At 35.6% G+C, this 26,107-nt stretch overlaps 4 protein-coding genes across 6 annotated transcripts; 2 read left to right on the top strand and 2 right to left on the bottom strand.

Moving 5' to 3' along the window:
* The first annotated feature begins 771 nt into the window (after positions 1 to 771).
* Positions 772 to 5,079, top strand: LOC105348015 (eukaryotic translation initiation factor 6). Its single transcript, XM_034482512.2, has 7 exons — positions 772 to 1,000; positions 1,145 to 1,230; positions 1,797 to 1,972; positions 2,438 to 2,548; positions 3,445 to 3,510; positions 3,640 to 3,821; positions 4,690 to 5,079. The coding sequence occupies exons 1-7, from the start codon at positions 894 to 896 to the stop codon at positions 4,697 to 4,699; spliced, it is 738 nt and encodes a 245-aa protein (XP_034338403.1). The 5' UTR covers positions 772 to 893; the 3' UTR covers positions 4,700 to 5,079.
* Positions 5,080 to 6,457: 1,378 nt separating this feature from the next.
* On the bottom strand, positions 6,458 to 9,739 carry LOC105338521 (cilia- and flagella-associated protein 418). The gene is made up of 6 exons (XM_011443687.4): positions 9,529 to 9,739; positions 9,196 to 9,256; positions 8,529 to 8,587; positions 7,940 to 8,005; positions 7,667 to 7,815; positions 6,458 to 6,993 (listed from the first exon to the last, which is right to left on the bottom strand). Exons 1-6 carry the CDS (start codon positions 9,627 to 9,629, stop codon positions 6,896 to 6,898), a joined length of 534 nt encoding a protein of 177 aa, XP_011441989.1. The 5' UTR covers positions 9,630 to 9,739; the 3' UTR covers positions 6,458 to 6,895.
* Positions 9,740 to 11,313: 1,574 nt separating this feature from the next.
* LOC105338519 (anaphase-promoting complex subunit 5) lies at positions 11,314 to 18,039 on the bottom strand. Its single transcript, XM_034482511.2, has 3 exons — positions 17,886 to 18,039; positions 15,175 to 15,233; positions 11,314 to 13,764 (listed from the first exon to the last, which is right to left on the bottom strand). Exon 3 carries the CDS (start codon positions 13,751 to 13,753, stop codon positions 11,405 to 11,407), a length of 2,349 nt encoding a protein of 782 aa, XP_034338402.2. The 5' UTR covers positions 13,754 to 13,764; positions 15,175 to 15,233; positions 17,886 to 18,039; the 3' UTR covers positions 11,314 to 11,404.
* A 362-nt stretch (positions 18,040 to 18,401) lies between these two features.
* Positions 18,402 to 23,273, top strand: LOC105321150 (vesicle-associated membrane protein/synaptobrevin-binding protein). Of its 3 annotated transcripts, none has more exons than XM_034482509.2 (7): positions 18,402 to 18,562; positions 19,018 to 19,170; positions 19,443 to 19,549; positions 20,128 to 20,223; positions 20,901 to 20,948; positions 21,924 to 22,022; positions 22,962 to 23,273. In XM_034482509.2, exons 1-7 carry the CDS (start codon positions 18,505 to 18,507, stop codon positions 23,130 to 23,132), a joined length of 732 nt encoding a protein of 243 aa, XP_034338400.2. In that variant the 5' UTR covers positions 18,402 to 18,504; the 3' UTR covers positions 23,133 to 23,273. The 3 variants fall into 3 exon arrangements, with proteins under 3 accessions (XP_034338400.2, XP_034338399.2, XP_034338401.2); XM_034482508.2 differs by having other exon boundaries at positions 20,901 to 20,978; XM_034482510.2 differs by lacking the exon at positions 20,901 to 20,948.
* Positions 23,274 to 26,107: the final 2,834 nt, after the last annotated feature.

Genomic DNA, 26,107 nt, shown 5'->3' with positions numbered 1-26,107 from the left:
ACATTCTAGCTGCCCCTTTATCTATTTCTTTTTTTTTTTTCAAAATAGTACGTAATATAAATGACTTATATGGTACTCATATATTTCCTGGGGTATCAGAATTTAGATGACAGCTAATTAAGCTGTGTTAATCAGCATGTTTTGGAATCTGTTCCCAATGTTCCTATACATCGCATCAGGGGGTCTAAGATCCCGACCGACATCTACAGAGAATCAGCGAGGGTCCCTACATATATTGCCAATATATAACAGCTAGTGTATAGACTGATCTTATAAGTCATAAACCTGCTGTGCCAGATCTTACACATTGCCTATATTAAATAAGTATTTAGAAAATTGCAACCGTTTTCCCCCCGTAATTTTGTTATGGGGTAACATTTATTTGAATTTTGATATACGATATATTAAGCTAATGTTAGTCTCTGTATTACATATAATTATATATTTTTATGATTTTCGAAATGATGACATCCATTTTATTTGGATAAATGGATAATTTCTTTAAACAATGTTTACTTGTGTACCCCGGTATACCTAGCTGTACTGTAATTAATTACAATTCTAATTAAAATTTTGGTTATAATCTGACAAGTATTTGAAGTTTTAAACTGTCTCTGTGAAAGAAATAAACCATTTAAAAGTATCAAAAACTCAAATAAGACAAGGAACATATACGACAAAATCCACCAATGAAGACAATTACTTCGGGATCGTTATTTCCATTTATTTTCGTTTTATTAAAATTCACTTCGCAAACTTGTTAAAAGTACACATAAACTGGTGACGTTTTTCACAATTAGAACCACGACGGATTGCAAGGTGTGAGCGAAATACACTATTTCACAACTTTTTGGTATTTAAAGGAAAAAACAAGACTAAATCACTACATTGTAATGGCTGTACGTGCTCAATTTGAAGGAAATAATGAAGTAGGCGTGTTTGCTAAACTGACAAACGCTTACTGTCTGGTTGCGATCGGGGGATCCGAAAATTTTTACAGGTATGAATAGAGAATTTATGTGGATTTGGATTTTTTTCCAGAAGAAACCCAATTTACGATTTATACTGCCAGTGCTTTGTTTGAGTTATGTTTGAATATCATTGTATGATTTTGTCATGGTTTTTTTTATATGGTTTATTTCAGTGTGTTCGAAGGGGAATTGTCTGAAGCCATTCCTGTGGTTCACTGTAGCTTAGCAGGATGCAGAATCATAGGTCGCATGTGTGTGGGCAAGTATTTTAATTGAGATCGTGTTGAATGTAAGATCAGCATAATCTTAAGATCAGCGTAACCTCTCTCACACAAAATCAAATTTCTATGGCAGCTATAGTCAATCATACTGATTCGATCGTCAGCACAGATAGCTCAGTTGGTAGAGCACCTGACTACGGATTCAGGGAGCCTGGGTTTAAATCCTTTTTTTCATTATCCCAAGACAATTCTATTGACACCAATTTAATTTCTTGACAACGTCAGATCCTTAGCATATTTGTGAAGATCATCAATAGTACCAATGTTCGATTCATATAAAGTGTAATATGTCTCATCAATCTTTGGTGTCCCCCGGCATCCGTCTAATTGCTCTATATATTTAAAGAGTTTCGCTTTTGCATGTAAAGATCATTTACTTGGTGAATTGAAATGATGAAAATTTATGAAACCAACAGAACATCAACAAGTTTGCCCACTGTCAGTGAGCACATGTTGACGAATTTTAGACAATGACTTTATTGTATGTATGCATTATATTGAAAGAAGTTGATTAAAAAGAAATACTAATTTTTCATGATTACAGGAAACAAAAACGGATTATTGGTACCAAGCTCAACAACAGATCAGGAATTACAGCATATTCGCAACTCTCTTCCTGACAGTGTCAAAATCCAGCGGGTGGAGGAGAGGTTGTCTGCCCTTGGAAATGTGATCACATGCAATGATTATGTGGCCCTAGTTCATCCAGATCTGGACAGAGTTAGTATTATACAAAATGTATATATATTAGTGCTATACTGTGGAATCATTTTATTTCGTGGAGGCCAATTTTTGTGGATTGTTGGTTTTTTGCATATTAAAAATTTGTTGATATGTAATTTCGTGGATGTGTCAACTTTTAGTTTCAGATGGTAAACTAAATCTTTTTTAATTAGTTTTCGATGAAGATGTAAATTCATGGGCGAGGGCTACCCACAAAAACCACGAAAATTGAGCCACCATGAATTCTAATGATTCCACAGTATATCAGTTATCTACACATGGAATTTGAATTGTAAACAGCATATTAACTGTGGTAATCAAAAACCTTTAAAAAAAATAATTGGTTACAAATACCATAAATTAAATTAAATGCTAATGTATACTTTGAAGTTTTATGATTGTAATCAGATGAGAATGTACTAAGGTAATCGTTATGATATTTGTGTTGTTTTATGTGATTAGGAGACGGAGGAGATTGTGACAGATGTCCTGGGGGTGGAGGTGTTTAGACAGACGGTGGCCGACAATGTGTTAGTGGGAACCTACAGCACCATCAGCAACCAGGGCGGACTGGTCAGTACCGCAGGGCCAGTTAATGAAACAAAACTAAACGTCATGCTATATAGGAGTTAAAAAGTTATGTGATCAAAATATTTAATGCTAGAAACAGCTAGTAGATTTAAAATGGTATCGGTTGAGAATAATTATCCTTAATCTCTTTTAAGATGTTACAAAACTTATCTTGTATATACTTAATTTTGAAATGGATCAAAACTTCGGACCAAATTTCACCACTGATGAACCAAATTCTTTTTCTCCAAAGTTTACTTCTATTATTGAATTAAAGATAAATTCCAAAATACCGTAAAGTCTTGTGTATAATAGCTCTCTTTTTCAGCCAAAATTTGATCAAAAGTAGGAGTGCATATAATACACAGGAGCAATATTTTAACCCATTTTTTTGAGTGTGTGTCTGGAAACCTGGGAGTATAGAACCATTTTAACAAGGCCTTGAACTTTCGGTTGGAAGTAACCATCTATTTCTTGCGTCAAAACAAGTTGAAAATAATGCTGGTTTCCAGTGAAATATACACCGATAGTGTAGTTTAGGCTCAAAAGCCAGACAAATCTTGTTGATTTCAAAGAGCAATGGCTGAGTGGCCAGCAATGAAATAGACAGGCCTACGTCACAATGCTGTTTGACACAAACTACCCAAAGTCCAAGCCCTTGATAAAATGGTTCTAACTGTCAATATAGTGTGTTACGCAAGTAGTATGAGTGTACTTTAAACTTATTTTGTCAAAAATACCTTTTTCTTAATTTTATTTCCATTAATAGAATGTTTATCCACTCCGACAACTGTTCCTCAAATCAAACAAGTTCTTGCCAGTGTATTTGCCATTACCTACAATTAATTACAGATTATTTAAATATTATTAACTAATGGTACAATTTTATCTTGCTTTAGGTTCACCCAAAAACATCAATAGAAGACCTAGAAGAGTTATCCTCCCTTTTACAGGTGCCCCTTGTGGTAAGGAACAGTGGCAGGTTTTCTCAATAAGTGGAAAATCTTCCTGAAATTCCAGCACATGAATAAAAGTACATGTAGATGTATTGAACCCTAGTACTGCAGAGGCTTTTAAGATGTTACTTTCTGTAGGCAGGTACAGTGAATAGAGGAAGTGATGTAATAGGAGCAGGGATGACGGTCAACGACTGGATCGCCTTCTGTGGCCTGGATACCACCAGTACGGAGTTGTCCGTCATAGAGAGCGTGTTCAAGCTCGGGGACAGGACGCCTAGCGCCATCTCCACAGAAATGCGCGAAAGTCTCATCGAAAGGTATGCACTGTCATCATGTGTCATGGGGTTTTAATCATATCAATGTGACTCGTCTTAAAATAATTTAATATTTAAGAAATAAATAGTAATGTTGATAAGTTCACAGAGATATGAACTTGATTGTTATGTGGAAAAAGCTTTGAAGGGCTTCTCAGAAGATTTGATAAGTACAAACCAAGTTCATGTTACTGTGAATTTTTTTTAACAATTCTATTTCTTTTATTTACATTTTAGAAAGTCAAATTGTTAATAGAAATATTAATATTAAGTGTATATTTCCCCTTATGTTTGCATTGGAAATCTGTGACATCCATTTTCCTGTAAACACACTTAGCCTTGTAACGGCGCATGAGCACAAGTATAAACGTCATCATGCATTTTGAATATTCATCCATTATTGCAAGATAAAATCAAACGTTCAAACTTTCATTACAAATTTGATGTGTATTTATGAAAAATAATCGTTAAATCACTTAAAAAGTATTAAAAAGAAGTTTCGGCATTATATATTTAGTCGCGGAAGCAAAGTAAATAACATGGCAGTTCCATCTATGTTTCATATCCCAGACTAAGAGAGTATATAATGGCTTTAAAGCAAAGATGCACAAATATTTCAGAGAAAAAGACATAAATTTGAATGTAAATATAAGCATTGAATGCTTATTTTTGGATGACGTTTGTCCTTAAAGGCTAGCCCTGGCGTGTTAAAGGACCAACAACGTAAATAAATAAACAATCATTGCTAAAATGAATGTAATTTTTATTCAGAATAGCCAATTTTTTAAAAAATTGTTCGCAATCCAAATCAAACCATACATCTTTAAAGAATTTTAGTGTAATACATGTAATACCACTTCACATTTTTCAGTATTGCCTAGGAGCGGTATGGATTCGTCATAAGACATTTATCGTAGATCATATTTCTGTGCCAGTTATATCTGTGAACCGCCATCTGTACAGAGAAGAAAGTGAGGTGTTGGACTGACTGACCAGTTCAGACTTGTGTACATATAAACAGATCTGAGTGACTGTTCTCATCTTATCTCAGTCATCCTATGTCTCAAAGGTTGTCAACCACAACAATTATATTTTGTAAATCAAAGATTGTTCCAACATCATTAAATGTACCGGTATTTTCTTCAATGAAATGATATATTAAATGAAGATTGTTTAAACATCATTTATAGTTGTCAGGTACATGTTTGTAAAATGTATTTTCTTCAAAGAAATGGTTTATTAAATGAATATTAAATTTTGTTCTTAAGCTTTACTGAATCACTGTAATGAGAGAGAGAGAGAGGGGGAGGGGAGAGAGAGAGACCATAAACTTTCTCAACATATTAAGTTAATTAAAACTGTAGTGATTTGTTCTTGGTATGATTCCAGGGGATGGTGATCTTAGTAATAAAAGATTACACTGTGTTCTACTCGAAGCTTAAAGTATTGCATGGCTTAATTACCTGTAACTGCAATATTTTTATGGTTACCTCTTTTGGAATTATAAATATCAACCTTAGATTTCAAGTCCTTAAAATGTAGAGGCATGGGAAAAAAGACTTTTCCATTTCATAATTTGTAGCATGCATGTACTGGTATAAGACAGGTATATCTTGTGTGTACATGTACATATGTTTCTCTTACTAGTATAGAATAAGAACAGTTTTAATAACATACAAGTTTTTTGCTGAAACGGTGCAAACATCTCAGTTTCTACAATGAGAATTTTCCAATATTACATTGTCTTCAAGATTAATGTACCCGGCTCCACCGTCACAAAAATTTTCAAATCCCTCAACTCATTCCTCAACTCGAATCCTGTAAAGAAAAGTGCATAAACTTGAGGTCAAACCTCAGATTTGAGGCTGAGTATCGACTTGAGGAAAATTTGTGACGACGGAGCCTGTGAATTTTCCAATATTCCATTGTCTCCGAGATTAATGTATCGGTATGTTAAAAATACCTGTAGATCCTCTGCTATAACCAAGATGACAGCACAAGTATGATCTTGTTTGAACACTTTATTTATCTTTAGAGTGGAACATAGTAGGACACAAAAAACAAAGTGATGTTGTTTGGAAAACATAATATTCACCAAGTGAAATGGTTCAATTCCATATAAATATTCACTGCATGAGTAGGCTCAAGTCCACATAAACATATATACTGTAAGAGAAGGCATATATCTAAATAAGGCATACAGGAATTAGAAGAATTAGTGATGTACATTTAGGTTCTTTGAAAGGGCAAACCATTATTTAAACCTTCAGTGAGTCAACGTCAGTCGACTGATTATAATACTGTTGAGTATACTGTGATCGCTACCAACACACTGGACAGAAAGCTGTATATACGTACAACCAATTATCTTCATTAAAGATAATAATAAAAAACAAGAGGCCAAAGGCCACATCGCTCATCTGAGCAACACATTGCCATAACTCTGATCAAATCAGCTTAATGATATTGAATACAAATATCCTTACAAATAAGTGTGACCTAACCAAGTTTGGCTACAACTGGCCCAGTTGTTCTGGAAAAGAAGTAATAAAATGTGAAAAGTTTACAGATGAATGGACTGACAGAAAGACGGAAAGTGATCAGAAAAGCTCACTTTAGCTTTTACAGCCGGTGAGCTATCAAAAAAGTCATTTATTTAAAGTATCTTATCAAGTATTTTACCTATTTTGGGTCATATCATTGAGCATTTTGTTACTTATTCACACAATATAACAATAGTTTAGACTAGAAATGTAACATCTAGTTCAAAACAACATATGTACATTTACTCCAAAAACATGATAAACAGGAATGACTTTTGACCCTGATTTAAAATTTTTTTCCTTGTTCATATTGGTAAACACAAACAGTCAAAAGTATTCATTTCTAGCAATGTATTCATATACATGTATCTCTCTCATCAAGTACAAAGCAGTGATTAATATATTGGCTTATCAAGAGCCTGCTATATTTTATATACAACTTTCATGAAGCTGAACTGAATATACGAGACCAGACGCTGAACACTGAACAGCACACAACTGTAAGCACTTTATCGATCGGTAAGTGGGTCAAGGTCAGTGCTTGCCACACACCCACTTGAGCTGAGGGTCGGACAGCTGGGTCAGGTCCTTTATGGAGCGATGAGAGCACTGACAGCAGTAGGCACGGCAACCTGTAAAGATGGCAATAATGTTCAGACATGGAGAAACTACAGGGGCAATAAACTAATGGAGAGTAATTCATTCCACCTCTAAGAAAGACATAGGGCATTTACCTATGTTATTTAATTATGGTTATTTCTATCCTATTTATCATTAGAACCATTTTATCAAGAGCTTGGACTTTGGGTAGTTGTATCAAACAGCAATGTGACATAGGCCTGTCTATTTCATTGCTAGCAACTCAGCCATGGCTCTTTGAAATCAACAAGATTTGTCTGGCTTTTGAGTTAGGACTATGTAATCATTGCATATTTCGCTTGAGACTGCGTCTATCTAATTTGTTTTAACGCAAGAAATAGATAGCTATGCCCTACTGAAAGTCCAAGGCCTTGTTAAAATGGTTCTATTTGATTTCTATCATTTATATCCATGTAAAGATACAGTCGTGATCAGATATCATGAAAAAGGTTTATCATACATGTACCTCCTTAAACTTGTTTATAGTGACTTTTATACAAACACTGTTGAAGAGACTGGGGTGCTTTTACATATACATTGTACATGTATGTAATACATGTTGACATGCACCTGTTCATACTAAATGCCTGTACACATATACCTGACGTACACATATACCCAGAAACATTCTACTATACACATACACTTGTACACATATATACACACCGTTTTTAGGAGTGAGATTGGATTTTAGGCGATGAAAGTCTGGAACATTATTCCTGAGAAACAGATAGTCCGTCTCTGAATGCCACTCAAAATTGTCAAATGAACACACTTTGAAGTCACATGATGTACAACGTAATTTATCACAGGCCCTGCAACAGACCAAACAAAACAAATGTCACTTGGTGAATGGGTTTCCTTTGATACTTTTACTGTTGTATCGTATTTCAAATTTACATGACAAATAGTATGAACGTTTGAGATAAATCTAATTACCTTTGGCTGAAGGAGTTAGCCATGCCCTGAGAACACGAAGACCCACCAAGGTACACTGGGAAACACCTGTAAAATGAGTGAGTCTTATCAATCACCAATAAAAGTGAGAACAATGCTAAACAAGCCATGTTAGAACTCATTTATAATTGTTCTTTAAAGCCACTCATGAATAGGCAATCACACAGGTACATGTATATAAAGCTTCCAATTTTGATAGATCCATCTGTTCACCTGAAACTCAAGGCCAATGTGTTGTAGTCATTTTGTGTATTTATTTCTTGCTTTTATGTGCGTTTTCTGTTTGTAAATAATGCATTATCATGTTTATTTGATGTTGGTTTTCTTCTGGCTTGGAAAGTGTGCTTTAAAAATTGAAAATTTTATTGTGACCGAGTAACACAACATCACCCACACAGGTAAGACCATTTAATTTAAATACTTTGAGCTTTTACAATGACTATGGCTTGTATAAAGGTTACAGGGATAGCTACAATAAAAGAGAAATATGGCGGACAATGCCTTATATGAGTAGTGTTCAGCTTTAAGCAACTAACTAACAATTACACAATATGTTGAAACATGTCCTTACTTTTTCCCAGAGGCTGGGCGGAAGTCTGTGGAATCGTTGGAGACGCTAGCTACAGAAGTCTGTCAAGAGTAAGATATTGATTTTTAGGTTAGCGTTACATCAGTATTGATAAAGATTTTCAGCATCAAATATTTACAATAGTAATCAATTTCAAGGCTTCAAGCAATGTACATATACATGTAGTATGGATCAGTCCATTCCTGTCACCAATGGCAGAGAAATTCATTAACTGATTTGAATCCTAGTTCAATGAATCATTTATTGATTTTATTCAACCATTGTGGTGGACAGGCAATAGTCTTCAACATCCACTCCAAAACATCTATATAAATGACATCAACGATTCATACATTCACATCTTCTTGAATCAAAATATTAGCGAACTGGGTAAAGAAGTGGATGAAGGCTATATGCCATTAACCTCTCTAACTTTAATAGAGTAATAAAGTCAAAAGACTCAAGTTTTAGATGAAAAGAGAAGCAAAACAACTTTAAAAAAAGAAACAAACATTGACTGTGGCATTCAAATATGAGACAAACTATTCAAATGGCAGTTTTAAAGTATGATATCTTAATGGTTAAAAGAACTCCTGTACAGTATAATGTTATGTTATACATGTAAATTAATGCTCAGACTGTATTACAAGAACACAACTAAAATTCAAACCTTTGGTATAGGCTCTACTTTAATGTCATCAAGTAAATCATCGATGTCGTATTCGTTATCTCTGAAAGTGTAAAACAAATATGATAAAAACGAAAAAAATAATTGGGTTTTATATCAAATTTGACTTTAAGCATGACCATGTATACATGTAGCTATGCAGCAAGATTTATCATACGTGGTCCAAGTTATGAAAGAAAGAAAATGTTACATTCCAGAGCAATGAAAGGTAGACTACTAAAGCTGAATAGTTAATGATTCAGAGGGTTTTTATTTCTTTCTTTTGGAGTAGAATAGACAGTTAGACTGTAGTACAGCACTCAGTAGAAAACCAACCTTTTTTCCTTTCGATTACTTTTCGATCTCGATTGTTTCTTATCCTTCGTCAAGAACTTGGTCTCCACCTCCTCAAGTAAATCATCAATATCCTCGGCCATGCTGTGTCAACAGTTTATGTCTAGTTATGACAAATTAAAATCATGAGCACATTTTCTATGTTGACAGACTTGTTGTGGCTGTTGACAATGCCCCACTTCCGGTGAGTGTAGCATTTAAATTATAGTGTAAATTAGCAATATCCGGAATAAATAGGATGGTATTTGTGCACAACGTTTTACTGTCATCAAACTTTTCTTTTTTAGATTAACAAATAGAAAGTTGAATTTTTAGGCGTTGCCCCCCCCCCCATTTAGTGTTATACCATTTTTTGGGCGCATAAAAAAATACAGGGAAATGAAATTAACAAAATCAACATTAAAATGAAGGGCTTAGGATCTTCACCCCCCCCCCCCCCACACTTACACATAAAATACAGATGATAGGCGATTCTCTAGGGGGTTACTTTTTATTTGCGGGTCAAGATTTTGGATATCTCTCTTTCAAAAATGATGCTTCATGTCTGCATGTAGTGAATTGATCCAGGTTAGCCATGCTCAAGAAGGTAGAAAATGCAGGAGTTTGGGCAAAGCAAGACAACAATGCCATCCAAAATGTTATAATAATAAACTTTTCTTAACCTTTTCTAGCTTCAAAATTTATGCAAGCATAAAATGGGTTCCAGAAATAATAAATCACAAAGCAAGTCACCAGACAATATTTCTTGTACCAGGTATTGAAAAAAAAATACATTTTACCCTTTCCTGTTAAGTCAAGGGATACATCTTTTCCTTTTATAATAGGTAAGGGGTATATTTACACGCTACAAGAAAACATGTTTACATCATATGTAAAATTGTTATGTTAATTTGTTACGCGTTTCTCAGATGAGCTATAAGGCTTACAATATTAAAAATTTTCATGGCGTTATCCTGCTCTTTACATTTTTTGGCGTTTTTTTTCCTTCAGTCATATGTGTAAGAATTCAATGAGATGTCAGATGAACCTCATGCAAATACAAGTTCATGTACATATTCATAGTCTATAGATGAAGCATATATAACCCATGTCTTAGTGGTTGTCAAATAATTTGCAAGTCTATAATTTTGGATTGTTTTTCCTGTAAAATTTCACCTGCTCACACCCTAAATTAATCTACGTTTCTGTAATTGTAGGTGGATAAACTATGCAAAGATGAACTTTTGTGAAAGTTATGATAAAGCCCACCGAGTAGAAGCATATCTATCAGAAGTTCCAACTTGGGTCCTTATTTTCTGAGCAACCTCTACGAAAATGAAATAAATTTGTAATCAAATGCTTCACCTCATTTAGGGTGTGAGCAGGTGAAAGTTATGATAAAGCCCAACGAGTAGAAGCATACCGGTATCTATTAGAATTTCCAACTTGGGTCCTTATTTTCTGAGCAACCTCTACGAAAATGAAATAAATTTGTAATCAAATGCTTCACCTCATACACAGACTTCTGAATCAGATGTTGTAAACTTTTCTCTTCATAAATGGATTGCTATTAATTTTTTATTTATTGGTATAATGAAAAAAGTTTATAACATCAGATGCCTGTAAACTGATAGGTACATGTACTTCATTTTGTGGTCAAGAATTTTAAATACAAAACCAATATGGGCATATTGTCTATTGTAATAGAAGTCAATGCTGAATTGAACGGAGAGGAGAAAGTACTACAACTGTAATAAAAATTTTAACCACATATTACATAAAACAATAAATACTGTAATTAATTTAATTCAACTGGTTCATCATATTCATTGTTAACATCAACAAAAAAACAAGACAAAACAAAACAAGAACTTCCACATCACAGTCTAAGGACTGTCCCCTGGCTGTGAGTGGGAAACTGGGAGTCAAGCTGTTTAAACTCGTAGGCACATTTGTTACGCTCGGCCGTATATCCTAACTCGTGATAAAGTCTGGCCAGGTAGTAGGTGGCGTCCTTCACTCTCATGTGAGCATCCAGCTTCTTGAACAGCTCGATGACAGTAGTCATGGTATTGACGGCCTGTAACAGCGAGGACTTCCTATCTGTGGCCGACAGCCTGTTGCCATCAGCGACGATGCACCTGGCATAGCAGTACAGGGTCCTGGCCCGGTCCCGACAGCTCCCGTGGGACAGGACGGTCACCATGTGTCGGTCCAGCAGAGACAGACCTTTCTCTGGGAGACGCATCAGTAGCTGGACGAACGCTAGATACACGGCCGCCAAGGAATGCAGGTACTCCAAATGATGCTCCTCCGACTTCGTAATGCACTCCAAGATCTGAGAAGTGGCAGAGATGTGGTTTCCGGTCTGGATGTATAGATCCGCAAGGGCAAGCATTACCCGGCACTGAAACTCGGGACTGAATTTCTGTGAGTTTGTGGTAACATGTTCTTTAAGTCTGGTCAATGTAGACAGGGCTGTACTGACATCACCTTTCTCCTTTTTGAAGATTCCAGAGCGTAGTTTGTATTCATCTTCATCCAAGGCTTGTAAACCAGTGAGGGCCTGGGAAGCAAGCTCATCTTTTTGACTCAATAGAGATCTATCAAACATGATTTCTTGTTCATAAGTCATCCACAAGTGAGCATGCTGGGTTTGAGGAGGAAACCGTTGTTTCGCATTGTTTATGACCTCTAATGCCAGCACGTAATTCCCTTCATCAGCGAATATCCTGGCTATATTGCACAGAGCCAGGCACACAGACTCCCCATTGTGATAGATTCCACCCTCTGAAGTGTCTAAATTCAGAACCAACTGGCTACACATGGACGAACTCTCCCTTTTCCCATACATGTGCCACAATGCTGCTTTCTGAGCATAGCTTACACACATAAAATGAGGTTGAGAATGTTGACAATTCAGAATGTCACTTTTCAGCATGTACTCTATAACACTGGATGGTCTAGCAGTAAAGAAGGCATTATGCTTGGCTAATGCCTGCACACTGAGAGATGTGATGTTTGGTAATGACATTTCTTCACTCTTGTCCACAGACCGGGCTATCAGACTGGCCGTTCTTGCGTTTCCCGCGTCTTCTATGCGGTGGAGCCAGCTGAGGGCGTGCTGCAGACAGACATGATCATTTGTCTCCTGAGCCATGCGTATCGCCTCCTGTAATGCGGCTAAAGCTTCCTCCTTGTGGCCGAACCGAAAGTGAAGACCCGCCAAGTTCAGTGATGCGTATCTACGACTCACATCCTCCTCCACCGTTTTGTTGGCAAGGTTGACATCCGTAAAGTTTGTATTTCTGTCAAAACAATGAAAAAGATTATGGACCGCCGTACAGTATTCCTTTACCCGGAGATTGTTCATGTAGCTCAGAAAGTGGGCCTCGGCCAAGGCAGGATTAGACTGTAACATATTGGAGATCTGCGTCTGCAGTTCTTTAGGGCTCATAGCCTCTTTCTCATTGTGTTGTAGGAGAAATCCTTGTCTGGATATAAAATACTCTGCCTGTTTGTGAGAGAAGTACCCTCCTGATTCCGATTTTGTTCCCCCAAGGTGACTGGACTCTCTCCCTAGGGCGCTGCATGTCAGGCGCTCGGTTTCCTTGGTGATAGAGTCCATCAGAGATCCACCGAAGTTTTCACTTTCGTCTATCTGTGCTGGGCCATTCACTTCTTCGTAGTAATGCTTGAACTGATTGTAGAGGATAGTCACTTGGCTAAAGGACAGGGAATCAAACACAAGGATCATTCGGCGGAAGAACAGACCCAGCACGCTACTGCTGCTGATGACTGGCATCTCTGGGGTGATGGGTTCCGTCAACATCCTGTGTAGCTCCTGGAAAAAGTCCATCAGCGGGAGAACGTCCTCCTCGTAGAACTCTTTAAGTCTGTCCACGAACTCGTCAAATATCTTGGGTTTGAGGATGTTCTGAGTCTGGTTCAGCAATTCTTTGAGCGGCAAGTCTGGACTCTGGAGGAGTTTAAGGATGAGGGTCATGAAGTCCCGCTTCTCACTCTCCGAGATTCGTTCCTCTGGATCCAGGGTATTACTCTGTCCAAATATAAACGGTTGATTCTGCTTCTTTTTGAGTTCACAGTACTCGTAGATCAGGACCAGCAGGGAGATCTTGTGGGGGGTCACCTGCTCCTTGTGGGTGGGTCCTGTCTTACCAACCGGTCCAAACCTCAACAGCTCAGTCTGGGAATCCACACCGGCCATTTTTAGTCCCACTTAAAAGAAGTAAATAGGAAAACAGTGTTAGTCAGGATTAAATGGGAAAGGTATTTAAGATAAATACGCATACAAGCTTACTTTTGCTATATTTTCTAAATCAAATTGTTAATCTATACTACTATATTAAAATAATAGACTCGAATTTCTGGTCTTTAATACCGATAAATCGGAAGAATACTGTCTTTTGTTTTATATATTTAAAACATCATTGGTACGTGAAGATTACCAATTTGTTTTTATTTTTTTTCAGTGAAGCTTCGCTAATTAATAATCAACGAAAATTCCTCAAAAAATCCCGGAAATCATCTGGATTTTTTGGATTTTACAATCTTGCGCTTGCGCAATACATTCATGCTAACGGGATCTTTAGTTTATGTTTACACAATATCATATTTGCATGAATAAACTTAGAGATGATAATACAAATACCGGTAAATTTTCATGGGAAATTTGCTATATATTCTGTTCATATATAATGTATGAATGATTTCTTATGAGAGAAAGTATGAAATAACAAATACACATTTCAGCTAAGTACATGTACTTACTTTTGTTATCGTGATGACAAAAAGTATTTGATAACATGCAAAACAATTCACATTATATTTCTTAGGAGAGTGAATATCGTAAAAATGAAAGTACGACCCAGTTTTACGATAGAATGCGTTCCGTGTATTGTCTCTGTAGCAAAGAAAATACGTGTACTACGTTGGTGAAAAAGTGTTGAATTCTTCCATTATATGGATTAAATTTTTTAGATAAAAGGTATTTACAGTCTCATAAAAGGTTTATTATGATGAATTTGATTGGGGTTTTTTTCAAGTCAACTTGAAGTCAACTTGAAATTTTCTCCAAAATCGTTCCGGAGCGATTTTGCAATTTTCTTCTACATTACCGGTATATGGGAGGCATTCTAACTGTGGCGAGGGCCTTACCCAATACACAGTTAGATTATTCAAACTAAAGAAAGTGTAGTGGAATTAATAGCATTATTGTAGGCTTATGGCTTTGTTATGTAAATGTCAATAATAAGGTGTGTCGATGTACCTATTTCGTAAATGTCTGATATGCAATGTCAACCCGTGCACACACAGGTCAAAGTCTAGTATATCATTAATACATTGATGCCTATATTTTTACTTCTTGCCTTTACTTTTTGAGGACTTTGATGTGAAAAATCCATTCTGTTCACAAAATTGACAATAAAAAAATGCTTATCTCTTAGATCATAATTTGTCAGATGTGCAATGCCTGAGTCTACAGATTGGTATATAGTAAGCAGTAGGGGACAGCATCAGTCCTATCATTGAACCATCACAGGTGATCAGTGATAAAGCTCTACAGAGTTTCATCATGTGCTGCCCCCCTCCACTACATTTATCCCCAAACAATTGCCCCGTAGTTACCTGTTCAACACCTTCTGTCATCAGGTAAGTTGGACTTCCATGCAGCACCGGTCATCACACTGTAATTAAAGGAATCAAACTTAGTATCATAGTAATAGACTAACAAGTTCCTGATCATGTGACATTGAATGGTGTGATATAGCTTCTTCGTTAGCCAAGGGTTTATGATCCGCTACTCCTAATGAGAGAAGCAGATATTAAGAAACCCCTGATTAGTGAAGGTGGTAATATAGACCACTACATAACAAATCACTGATGTACATTTTAAATCCTTTACACTCAGTACAAGAAGCTTTTAGCCTAGGCCTAATATCTTGAAAATCAGCTGCTCTAATAAAAAGCTCCTTATTTTTGCTTAAATATTTTTTGTTACTTCAAATAAGCCATTCCCAAAATATGATGCTTTTGAAATAGAATACATGCACAAAATTATCATATTCAGTCGTTTTTATCTAATCAATTTTTTTTCATAAGAAACTATACTATCAAGTTTATATTTTTTTATAATGTTGGTCACAGAATAAAAATCTTGATGATTAATATCCCCAGTCAGCAGTCCGACTTAGTACCAAATATCACTAGCATATCTGCAGCTCTAAAGGAAAACTGGTTTGTCAAACTGAATTTTCCTGTAAAGCTACAGTTTTGCAGCTTCATACATTAAAACACAAGTAGACAGCATATTAAATCTTTAGCATCCCTCAATACAGCATCAGTCCTATCATTGAAGCCATCACAGTAAGATCAGTGGAAAGCTCAGAGATGTTCATCATGTGCTGTAGAAATGTCTTTTATTATCTATAATGATTCCAATCTTCCAGTGTAAGAGTTCACTGCCAAATGACAGTGACCCCATCATTTTCTGTGCTTAACATTTTACCGGGTACTTTAACTCTGAGAGCTGAATTCAACAAACATTAACTAGGGCTGAAGGTCCAATGAAAATATTTAAATATCCATAGAAAGAATGTGTCTGTGCATGATTTTGGGGGAAGGATAGTCATAGAATAGTCCTGGGAAATTCACCAGTATTTCTCATCATCCATGGAAATATCATTATTTCCCGATTCTTTGCAAACCCTGCCATACGATGTCCATGTTCATACAGGTTGTATATTACAGTCTGTGTGAAAACACCGAGATATCACAGGCAACATAGAGTGAGCAGTTCTGAACAATAGAAAGACACACTACAGTTGAACAGATTCTCTTCATGAAATCTCAACAAACTATAAATCCAAAAAATATTCTGAATTAAATGCCTGTAACCTACTGCCCTGCCTCTTTTTTTTATTCTTTAGTCTGTATAAAACAAACATTGCTTTTTACTAATAGAAAACCATTTAAGGGGAGGAGGTAAGAGAATATATATTCAGCTTTTAAAGGCTTATGTGATGCCCAAAGTACTAATAAAATTAAATAGTACAAATGTTTTCAAGAATAGTCAATCTTCTTAAGATTGTTTAGGTTTTGTTAGTCAGTACAGCATCAGTCCTATCATTGAAGCCATCACAGTTTTATCAGTGGAAAGCTCAAATTTGTTCATCCTTTGCTGTGAATATCATAAAATCAACAGGAAAATCTATCAAATGATAAATGTGAAGCTTAATACAGTGATTCATTTTGAAACTGGTCTTTATGGGTCCAGAGGACCCCTCTTAATCATAACTATAAGCCCAAGCCGAAAACAATGAGTCCATATTTATTCCACAAAAAACATGAATATCAAACAAGCTACGTTTATCTAAACTCAAATTCTAAATGACCATACTAAGAGACAGGCTAACGGAGTTAACTTCATTTTCAAAGTAAAGACTAGACTGTTAAGTTCTGTCATCGCCATTGGAACCATTCCAAGTTTTTTTTCTGTTTCTTTATCGCCACTATGTATCATTTCTTTCATGTTCTAGATCAGCCTTCCTTTCAGCATGAACATCTTTGCTGTTATTCATTTCAGATTAAGTGTAATTTTTCTACTTTTTCATAAACTCTGGTTAAACTGGATATCCAGATGGTCTATGTACCACTTGACTGACACAACTACATATGCCTTTTTAGTATTTATTTACTACTTTTTTATTTTTCTTGTAATAACAACTTAATTAGTTTAAATTACTTTACTTCAACATTTTTAACTTAATCTTAAGAAACTTACATACCATGAGCTTCCACATCTTGCAGGGTTGTCTCTAAGACCCGGGAGGCGGGGAATTCCCCCGCCTAAAGTGACATAATTACCTGGCTATTATTGTATCTAAAACACAATCTAGCTATAAGCTAGACCTTCAGATCCCCTCCTACTTTTTTATTTCTCCCTTCTACTTCAATTATTAGAGACAACCCTGATCTTGTAACCTGACCTCTGACAGTTTTGTCATAAGATGGATATTTTTAGTACAGCATCAGTCCTATCATTGAAGCCATCAGTTATATCAGTGAAAAGCTCAAAGATGTTCATCATGTGCTGTACATGTGTACATGTACAGATTATCCAAATCATTCTTAATACTTTTGAAGTTATTTGAAATTAATTGTTCAGTTTTAAAAAAGAAAAAAATAAATTCATTTTATAGCGAAATACTCCCGATCTGAAAGTATTAGGAATTTGTTCCCAACCTGCTGAGAGGTCGAACACGTTTTTGGGATGACCTACAAAACGTTTGAACACGTGCATTAAACAGTGTTAAAGTCTTCTTTAATATGAAATTTACCTGTTCGACTGTTTTCAAAAATTGTGTCATGTTTGAAATATCAAAACAGTATCCCGTTTGCCGCCTAACTGTGTACATGTGAGACAGAAAACCACCCCTGCTGTCCGCTCCCTCGTGTGTTGGCCCATGCCGATTGCCGCCCTAATTGCCAATTATTTCATTCGAAACTTCGAACCCGACTTAAAATGTACAATGGTATCATTACCTGCAGCTTATATTTGTTACATCAGATATGAATTAACATATATAATGTAAAAAGATATTTTTTTTTAACTTAAACCTTAACTTATTTTTCCCATAAATTCGTTTGAAATATCTACTCCACAATAATAAACATGATAAAAGTCGCACTGCAGTAGGTATTCATGGCATGATGAACAAGGTTTATAAATTCAATATCAAATTTGTTTAGTGATTTCAATACGAAAAAAATATCGGAGTAGGCCTATTATGGTTTAGGGTAAGGACGGTTTCTCTTTTTTCGTTTTGTGGAAAATCATTACTTTCTAATTTATCTCATTGCGCATGCTCAGTACACGAATCGTCCTGGCAGATGACAAGGGAGAATAAAATTGTTGCATCTTACTTATAGTTATACGTGGCCATTTCAGCATCAAGGATGGCGAAGACAGAACAGATTTTGAAATTAACCCCAGATGGCGAACTTCGCTTCAGAGGTAGGCAAATCAGTGTTGAGGAATGAACGAATGCGAAAGTTCATTAGTCAAGCTTCAATATTTGACCCCATCCCACACGAGAAATATTGGGAGTTAGATGCTACGATATTTTCTCTTCTTTTCATGCTTCTAGGGTTTATCTAACATTCTTCATTAGTGTGAGGTTTTTTAAATACATTGATTATTAAAAACTAATACATTAACAGATCACAGCTATTTTCCAAAGATCACAACTATTTTCCAAGAACTTTACCTTCATGTTTTACAAAAGGAATGGAACTATCAAAGTTTTATGTAATATGACAGTTGGTTGTATGTAAATCAGTCATAAATAAAAAACAAGTCCATTCTAATATGTGTTCAGAGATATCTCTTTGATTGGTTCTCTTATAATGAACTGAAGGACATCTCATGCCATGTGAGGCATTGTGTAACATGTATGATTTTATTCTTAGGACCTTTTACGGATGTGGTCACAGCTGAGCTGAAACTTTCAAATCCATCAGAAAAGAGAGTATGTTTCAAAGTGAAAACTACAGCACCAAAGCGTTATTGTGTTCGTCCAAACAGTGGGATCATCGAGCCAAATCAGTCGGTCAGTGTAGCAGGTAAGTTTTGTCAAAGCCTCACTTTGCTGCCTGCTATTGTTAAAGGCAGAATGACTGTTGTGAAGAGGTTGTAAAATTCACATTTAGGAATTAAGTTAATGTAACTGATTGCAAGTTAGTTTGACAGTTGATTCATTAATAAATATCTGTTTTTTAACAATTAAGAATATTCATGATTACTGTTGTTCAATTAAGATATTGATATATGATACCATTAAATTTATTTAAAAGTTTGTTATGCAATACAAGTTTGGAATTTTTTGCCATTTCAGTTATGCTGCAACCATTTGATTATGACCCACAAGAAAAGAATAAGCATAAGTTTATGGTTCAAACCATGTTTGCTCCAGATGGCCCTATCGAGAGTCAAGAACAGCTTGTAAGTGTCTCCAAGATAATAACCAATTATATAAAGTCTACATTTTGTTTGATTCTGGATACGTATTAAACAATTTCCACAACTGATTGCCCCGCCTCTTTAGCATCAAATTATTTCTTTTATTTGTATAAAGAATGCCTCTTTTATTACTGTACAACAATCATTGAATTCACATTTTATGTCTTGTAGTTACGTGAAATACTTGCAGAATATTTTGGAATTAATAATTTGAGTTATTGTGTTGATTTTCTTTGTAAAATCGTGGCTGATATTTTAGAAGTAGACATTTTTGTTTGAATTGAATTCCATAAATTTGTGATTTAGGATACTTTAAAGAGTTAGACGAATTGCATACTTGACAAATAACCATATAAAGATGAATTGGAAATTCAATTTTGTTGCTAAATTTTGTTAACAAAATTATAAATAAAAATTTAGTTCTAAATGAGTATTTTTGCATATACATTATTATATATCACTAACATCAGCAAATATTATTTTGATTTTGTCGTAAATTACATTTCAAAATTCACTCAACTGTATCAAATTTTGATATGGGCTGACATTTTTTTTCTCAGTGGAAAGAAGCAACTCCAGACATGTTGATGGACTCCAAACTGAAGTGTGTGTTTGAGATGCCAGCTGACAGCAGTAGTCAGGCCCCTGTTGTAAAGGTGAAGGCCTACAGTCACTATTCCAATGATAGCTTTTCCATATGCCATAACTTAGTTTACCTATTCCTATTAAAAAAACACTGTGCTTTACTTGTTCAGAGTGTAATAAAGATTAATCTCCAGTATAAACAATAATGAACCAAGAGAAAAAAAGATTTCTTTAAACACATATCAAAGGGAAATGATCTTGACATGGACCGTAAAAGTAAATGTGGAAAATATGGTTTAGAGTGTTTTCATTTAAATTTTGAAAGAGAATATACACATAAATAGAGTATTTTAATCCATAAAATACAGACCTTGAAACATTGTAACTTTAGAGGATTTTATCCCAAACAAAATTGAGTTTGGATTATTGACAGAAACTTAAGTGCAATGCAAGGTAAAATGCACGAATGCATGATAGATTTAACTGCTGAATTTTCTAGGTAAACAATGAAAGCAATGCTTTGTACAAATATCAACAAAAATTAGTCATCTTGTTATGTTTTTTAATGAACACTGCATGAAAACATAAGATAAAGTTAATTTTCTGCGATTTTGTATTTCAAAACTGTTCTCCCAGATCAAAACATTAATCCCTCTAAGAACATTTAAAAAAAAGAAAAAACCTTTCCATGAAACTTTGTACACATGGACAGTAAAACTAACAATGTTTTTGTTGTTGTTTTATGCAGGTAAAAGAGTCAGAAGATAAGCCACCTTCCAGCAAGCCTGTCAAACAAGTACAGCTTGAAACCTCACCTCCCACATATGTACTTATTTCACTTCTATGCATCCTTTACATACTGACAGCAATCACATTTTTTTTTGGTGGACCTCCTTGCTTTCTTTTATATTTATTGACCCAGTAGAGCAAATTCTTGGGAGCTTTAGGAAAACCAAGTTCTTTTTAAATCAGACCATTACATTTACAGTTATTTACTCCCAAGATATTTGTACAAAAAGAAATCTTTCTCTTAAAACAATTGTCCTGTAGAAAATATTTTAAACGTTATAAATTTGTTATTTAACCTTTCACAAATGATTTATCCTTGTATGAGTTATCAATGTTAGAAGGTACCATACACTGGCGCTCCTATCCTTTAAAAAAAATAATTCCGGTAGAATATTATTGTATGCAAAGCAATCCCTTCTATAGATATTCTTGTTTTCAAAATTTCTAAAGTATTTTTAAAACCAAGACTATGACATTGTGTAGTAGTATTCAACAAATATAAAAGCAGAATATCACTTGTCTCTCTCCTTTCACATTAAAAAAGATCTATGCTCAGTTTAAGTCAAATTCCATCTAAATTGAGTTGTGAACTCGGTAAAAATATGAAAACAAAATTGATGTATCTAAAGTCACAATGATTTTACTACATGTATTTGGTAAAGTTTAAAGCATTCATGCATATGTATAAAACAAAAACTGATATTGGGGTGGAAAATCCTGACACCCAAAAAATTGATATTTTTCTGTATAAAATGCACTGAATATGGACATATTAGACACAACTTTTCTTTCTCCAAAACAATGGAAAAAAAACCAGTTGTGTATTTATTGTTTTTAAGGAGGGGAGTGGGGGGGGGGGGAGGGGGGGGGGGGGGGGTAATTGATTCACATCCCACAATATCAACAGAAAAAGTGAACACTACATGCAAAACTTTATTATTTATTATGTTTATTAATTAATTCTCAAATGGTGCACTTTCAGGCATCCATAGTTGATTCAGAATCAGGAAAAAAGGATGATGATTATCAGAGACTACAGGCTGAGATAAAGAGATTGACTGAAGATAATGCAAAGTTAAAGGTAACTATAGTTCCTCTCAATGGTCGGCCACTCAGGCCCAGCTGTGCGTGTATTGGATAATTTCTGATGTTGGTTGTGTGCTTTATATACATTGATCTCATAAAGTCAAGTGTCTGATTGTGGCTCTATGTTAACTGTCATGTTGGTAGAGTGTCTGATTGTGGCTCTATGTTAACTGTCATGTTGGTAGAGTGTCTGATTGTGGCTCTATGTTAACTGTCATGTTGGTAGAGTGTCTGATTGTGGTACTCTGTTAACTGTCATGTTGGTAGAGTGTCTGATTGTGGCACTCTGTTAACTGTCATGTTGGTAGAGTGTCTGATTGTGGTACTCTGTTAACTGTCATGTTGGTAGAGTGTCTGATTGTGGCACTCTGTTAACTGTCATGTTGGTAGAGTGTCTGATTGTGGCACTCTGTTAACTGTCATGTTGGTAGAGTGTCTGATTGTGGTACTCTGTTAACTGTCATGTTGGTAGAGTGTCTGATTGTGGTACTCTGTTAACTGTCATGTTGGTAGAGTGTCTGATTGTGGCACTCTGTTAACTGTCATGTTGGTAGAGTGTCTGATTGTGGTACTCTGTTAACTGTCATGTTGGTAGAGTGTCTGATTGTGGTACTCTGTTAACTGTCATGTTGGTAGAGTGTCTGATTGTGGTACTCTGTTAACTGTCATGTTGGTGGAGTGTCTGATTGTGGTACTCTGTTAACTGTCATGTTGGTAGAGTGTCTGATTGTGGTACTCTGTTAACTGTCATGTTGGTAGAGTGTCTGATTGTGGTACTCTGTTAACTGTCATGTTGGTAGAGTGTCTGAATGTGCTTGCTGGTTAATTGTGTGATTTCTGCTTACTGTGTATATGTTGTATAGAGTGTGATGTTGATTGGGGTGTTTTTTGTTTATGTTGGAACATTGTCTAATTGTGACTTTCTGTTTTTCAGGAGTCGGAAGTTCGGCTGAGGAAGGTCGCAATCAGTGACACTGTGTCGTCTTCACCCACATCCTCCAGTGGCCCCGCCCCCGCCCCTCAGGCCGTACCCAACTTACCACCCATAGTCTATCTCATCATCGCATTTATTTTAGGACTTATCATTGGAAAATTCATTTTCTGAGACTAAAGACATCCAAACAAGTTAGTGTGTAGACGGACATTGAGAGTTGTGGAGAGACTGACTTTGATAAAGAGAGGACTTGTTCTACCCCCAGATATGAATCGCTTTTTCTCTATGTAAGGTTTTTTAAGGTTCAACTGAAATTTATGCCAGATATTTGTTCAGTGTTATTGTAATAGTGGATATCATACAGCAGAAGATTTCAGTTTTGGTACCTATTTGTTTTGATTGATTCCGACTTATTTGTTAAATTTGCGTTTTACTGATTTATATATATGGAATGCTGATTTATTTGTCAGAATGTGCACTGGATACATTTTTTTCAAACAGAAAAGAGAAACATGTAAAACAAGTCTTTTATTCAACTGATGTGTGATGAATTGACTTTTGTTGATGCAATAAACTGTATCATAATGTTAGACGTGTGTCAGCATGTAAGACTGAAATCACCATTTCTCTGGCTGAACCTGAGTGTGCAATGTTATTGTTTGCCAAGTAGATGCATGTTGATATTGTTTACTGACTTGTAATTTAAACTCGTTGACAGAATTTAGTAGGAGGTCACTGATAGTTTATTATAGGTTATCCCCCCACCCCATTCAGTGACCATAACATGTTATATACAATCTTGTTATTTTATCCATATCTATACAGTAGTTAAGAGGAGTTAGTCCAAGAGAAGGGGTTTCCTTGCAAATGTTATTTATTCTTTTTTGTTGAATGATTTGCTGCTCAATAGTGTTTTTACTGAGTGTTGGGCAAATTGAGACTTATTTTTTATTCACAAACTGCAAGGTTTAAGAATGTCATCCAAAGAATAATTGTACAAATACAAATACCTGTCCAGGTTTTTTTTTAACAGCAAATCTTGTCATATTTGATTATCTCATCATCTGTATGTGGGAATTGGTGGCATATTTCATAATGTACATGTAAATGAATGTGTATTCTTTTCTGAAAGCAAAGTAAACCAGTTGATTGTAAACAAAGAATAGACAACTAACCATTGTAATATTTACAATAAATTGAGAGATTGGACAGATATTAAGTGCATGTGTCTTCCAATCAACTCTAAGCTTGCCAGCCTGAGATCTTCGGTTGTAGTCTCGGTCTGACAGTCATTAGGCTGAAGTGTGTCACATTTACTACTTGTACTTTTGACCTTGTTGTGCAGCAAGCCTTTTGATTGGTTGACCTGTCATTTCAATATGCAATATGATTGGTTGACCTGTCTTGCAGTATGCAATATGATTGGTTGACTTGTTGTAGCAATATGCATTGTGAATGGTTAACCTGTCATTGCAATATGCATTGTGATTGGTTAACTTTTTGTTGCAGTATTTTTGATGTTTAGTTTCTTTTGGCATTTGGTAACATCACAACCATATGGTGTACTTAGCCTGTACCTATCGTGTGTGCTTGTAGACCAAGTTCCACAGGGATCAGCTGACGTTTATCTACTGTCAGACATAAATGTTTACAGGTGACAGTAGAGGTTGTTTGTAGTGTGGTTTGGCGATACCCCAGACTGACGGAGAACCGTGAAGCGTACAGACGTATGCCACATTGTGTATTAAGTTATTTGTTGTATATATCTTGCTATACATGTATCAATTAGCGTCATTTTTTATAAAAGTACTAAGCTCGTATATTTATCTGAAGGCACACAGTTCAAGGGTGAAGTAAGGTAATGGTTGACCCTGTCTCATTTATCATATGTAAGCACGCAAATCATCATCCTATGTAGAACTGGGCAGTGAATGAACCCTGTCTAAAGTTTGGAAAGTATGAAACAGTAGATGTAAAAGCTGCCAAATTTCTCATTAAAATTCACATACTGAAGTGTAGCTTGTTTTGTGAATCCTGACTAGTCATCGACAAGGAGAGTTATCTTCCTTTCCCTGTAACATGTAGTACTGGAGCGCTCGCCTGTTCAATGCTGTCTTACTACTTTTAATGACCTAGACGTCTTGCTGAGACAGTAATGACGTGACAAACATTTTATGCTGGGTACAGGCGTACGGTGAAGTGATCGGCATCTTTAGTGGGTATCAACTAATGTCTAGTGATTAACGAGGCACGACCCTGCCCTTCACTCAAAGCATCCTCTCAAGATGCATTCTGTCAAGTGCATTTCAAATGGGAAAAAATTGAACGCACTCATCCACTGAGTTGTACTTGAGAAACAATAAACTTCAAAGGTAATTAATACAGAAGACCTGTAGACAAAGTTTAAACCGGAAATATACAAATTGATGTTTAACGTAGCATCGTGTTCAGATATTGAAGAAAGTTACGTTTGACTGTTATAATCTGCTCTGACTAGAATTTACATATGTAAGAACGTCACATTTCCCGACTCCAAGTCTGGCTCTGTATCAAGGGGCCGGTAACTCTTTGTTGGAAAGGCGTAGTACAGACACACCCAACACGGCCAGCATCTTGTGTATACTCGGAGAATATTGTCAGAAATTGAATATTTACTTGAAACGATATGTGTTTTAAATACACTCGGCCACTGAGTGTATTTTTTTAATGGTTTATACACACCTTTTGTATTCAATCTGTAGACAGGTAACACGACAGTGCCAGTTTATATGTATAATACCCAAAATAATACACGTACATCAATATACATGCTTGAAACATCATATTGACAAAATTTTCATCAAGAAAATATTAATAGTTTTTTCTTTGAAAAAACATAATTCCACAGTCATAAAAAATTAAAATACTAGTGATTCTTTTTTATAGGAGTACGATATGATGTTTGATAATGATCATTAAAATATGCGAAAATCATGTGTCGAAGAGCCTGGATGTTTAAACAGAGTTTATGATGTAAAATATAGACGTTGGAGCGAATATAAATATAGCATGAAACGGTCACCCTGGGGAGCGCTGTGGCCCATCTAACTACATGTATGTGTGTTGCTAAAACGCGAAACGGAAAACGGAAAAATACTGTGATTTTA

The sequence above is a fragment of the Magallana gigas genome, chromosome 3 (genome assembly GCF_963853765.1).
Source record: "Magallana gigas chromosome 3, xbMagGiga1.1, whole genome shotgun sequence".
NCBI lineage: Eukaryota > Metazoa > Mollusca > Bivalvia > Ostreida > Ostreidae > Magallana > Magallana gigas.
This window is presented reverse-complemented; position numbering and strand designations above follow the sequence as displayed.

Bases quoted from the DNA above. Each gene is read 5' to 3' on its own strand.
- LOC105348015 (XM_034482512.2), top strand. From the start codon at position 894: ATGGCTGTACGTGCTCAATTTGAAGGAAATAATGAAGTAGGCGTGTTT. The intron at 1,231-1,796 runs GCAAGTATTTTA...TCATGATTACAG, and splicing joins CATAGGTCGCATGTGTGTGG to GAAACAAAAACGGATTATTG. The intron at 2,549-3,444 runs GTCAGTACCGCA...ATCTTGCTTTAG, and splicing joins TCAGCAACCAGGGCGGACTG to GTTCACCCAAAAACATCAAT.
- LOC105338521 (XM_011443687.4), bottom strand. From the start codon at position 9,629: ATGGCCGAGGATATTGATGATTTACTTGAGGAGGTGGAGACCAAGTTC. The intron at 8,588-9,195 runs GTTTGAATTTTA...TACTCTTGACAG, and splicing joins AAGTAGAGCCTATACCAAAG to ACTTCTGTAGCTAGCGTCTC. The intron at 7,816-7,939 runs GTAATTAGATTT...GGTCTGTTGCAG, and splicing joins GCTAACTCCTTCAGCCAAAG to GGCCTGTGATAAATTACGTT.
- LOC105338519 (XM_034482511.2), bottom strand. From the start codon at position 13,753: ATGGCCGGTGTGGATTCCCAGACTGAGCTGTTGAGGTTTGGACCGGTT.
- LOC105321150 (XM_034482508.2), top strand. From the start codon at position 18,505: ATGGCGAAGACAGAACAGATTTTGAAATTAACCCCAGATGGCGAACTT. The intron at 19,171-19,442 runs GTAAGTTTTGTC...TTGCCATTTCAG, and splicing joins TCAGTCGGTCAGTGTAGCAG to TTATGCTGCAACCATTTGAT. The intron at 22,023-22,961 runs GTAACTATAGTT...TCTGTTTTTCAG, and splicing joins AAGATAATGCAAAGTTAAAG to GAGTCGGAAGTTCGGCTGAG.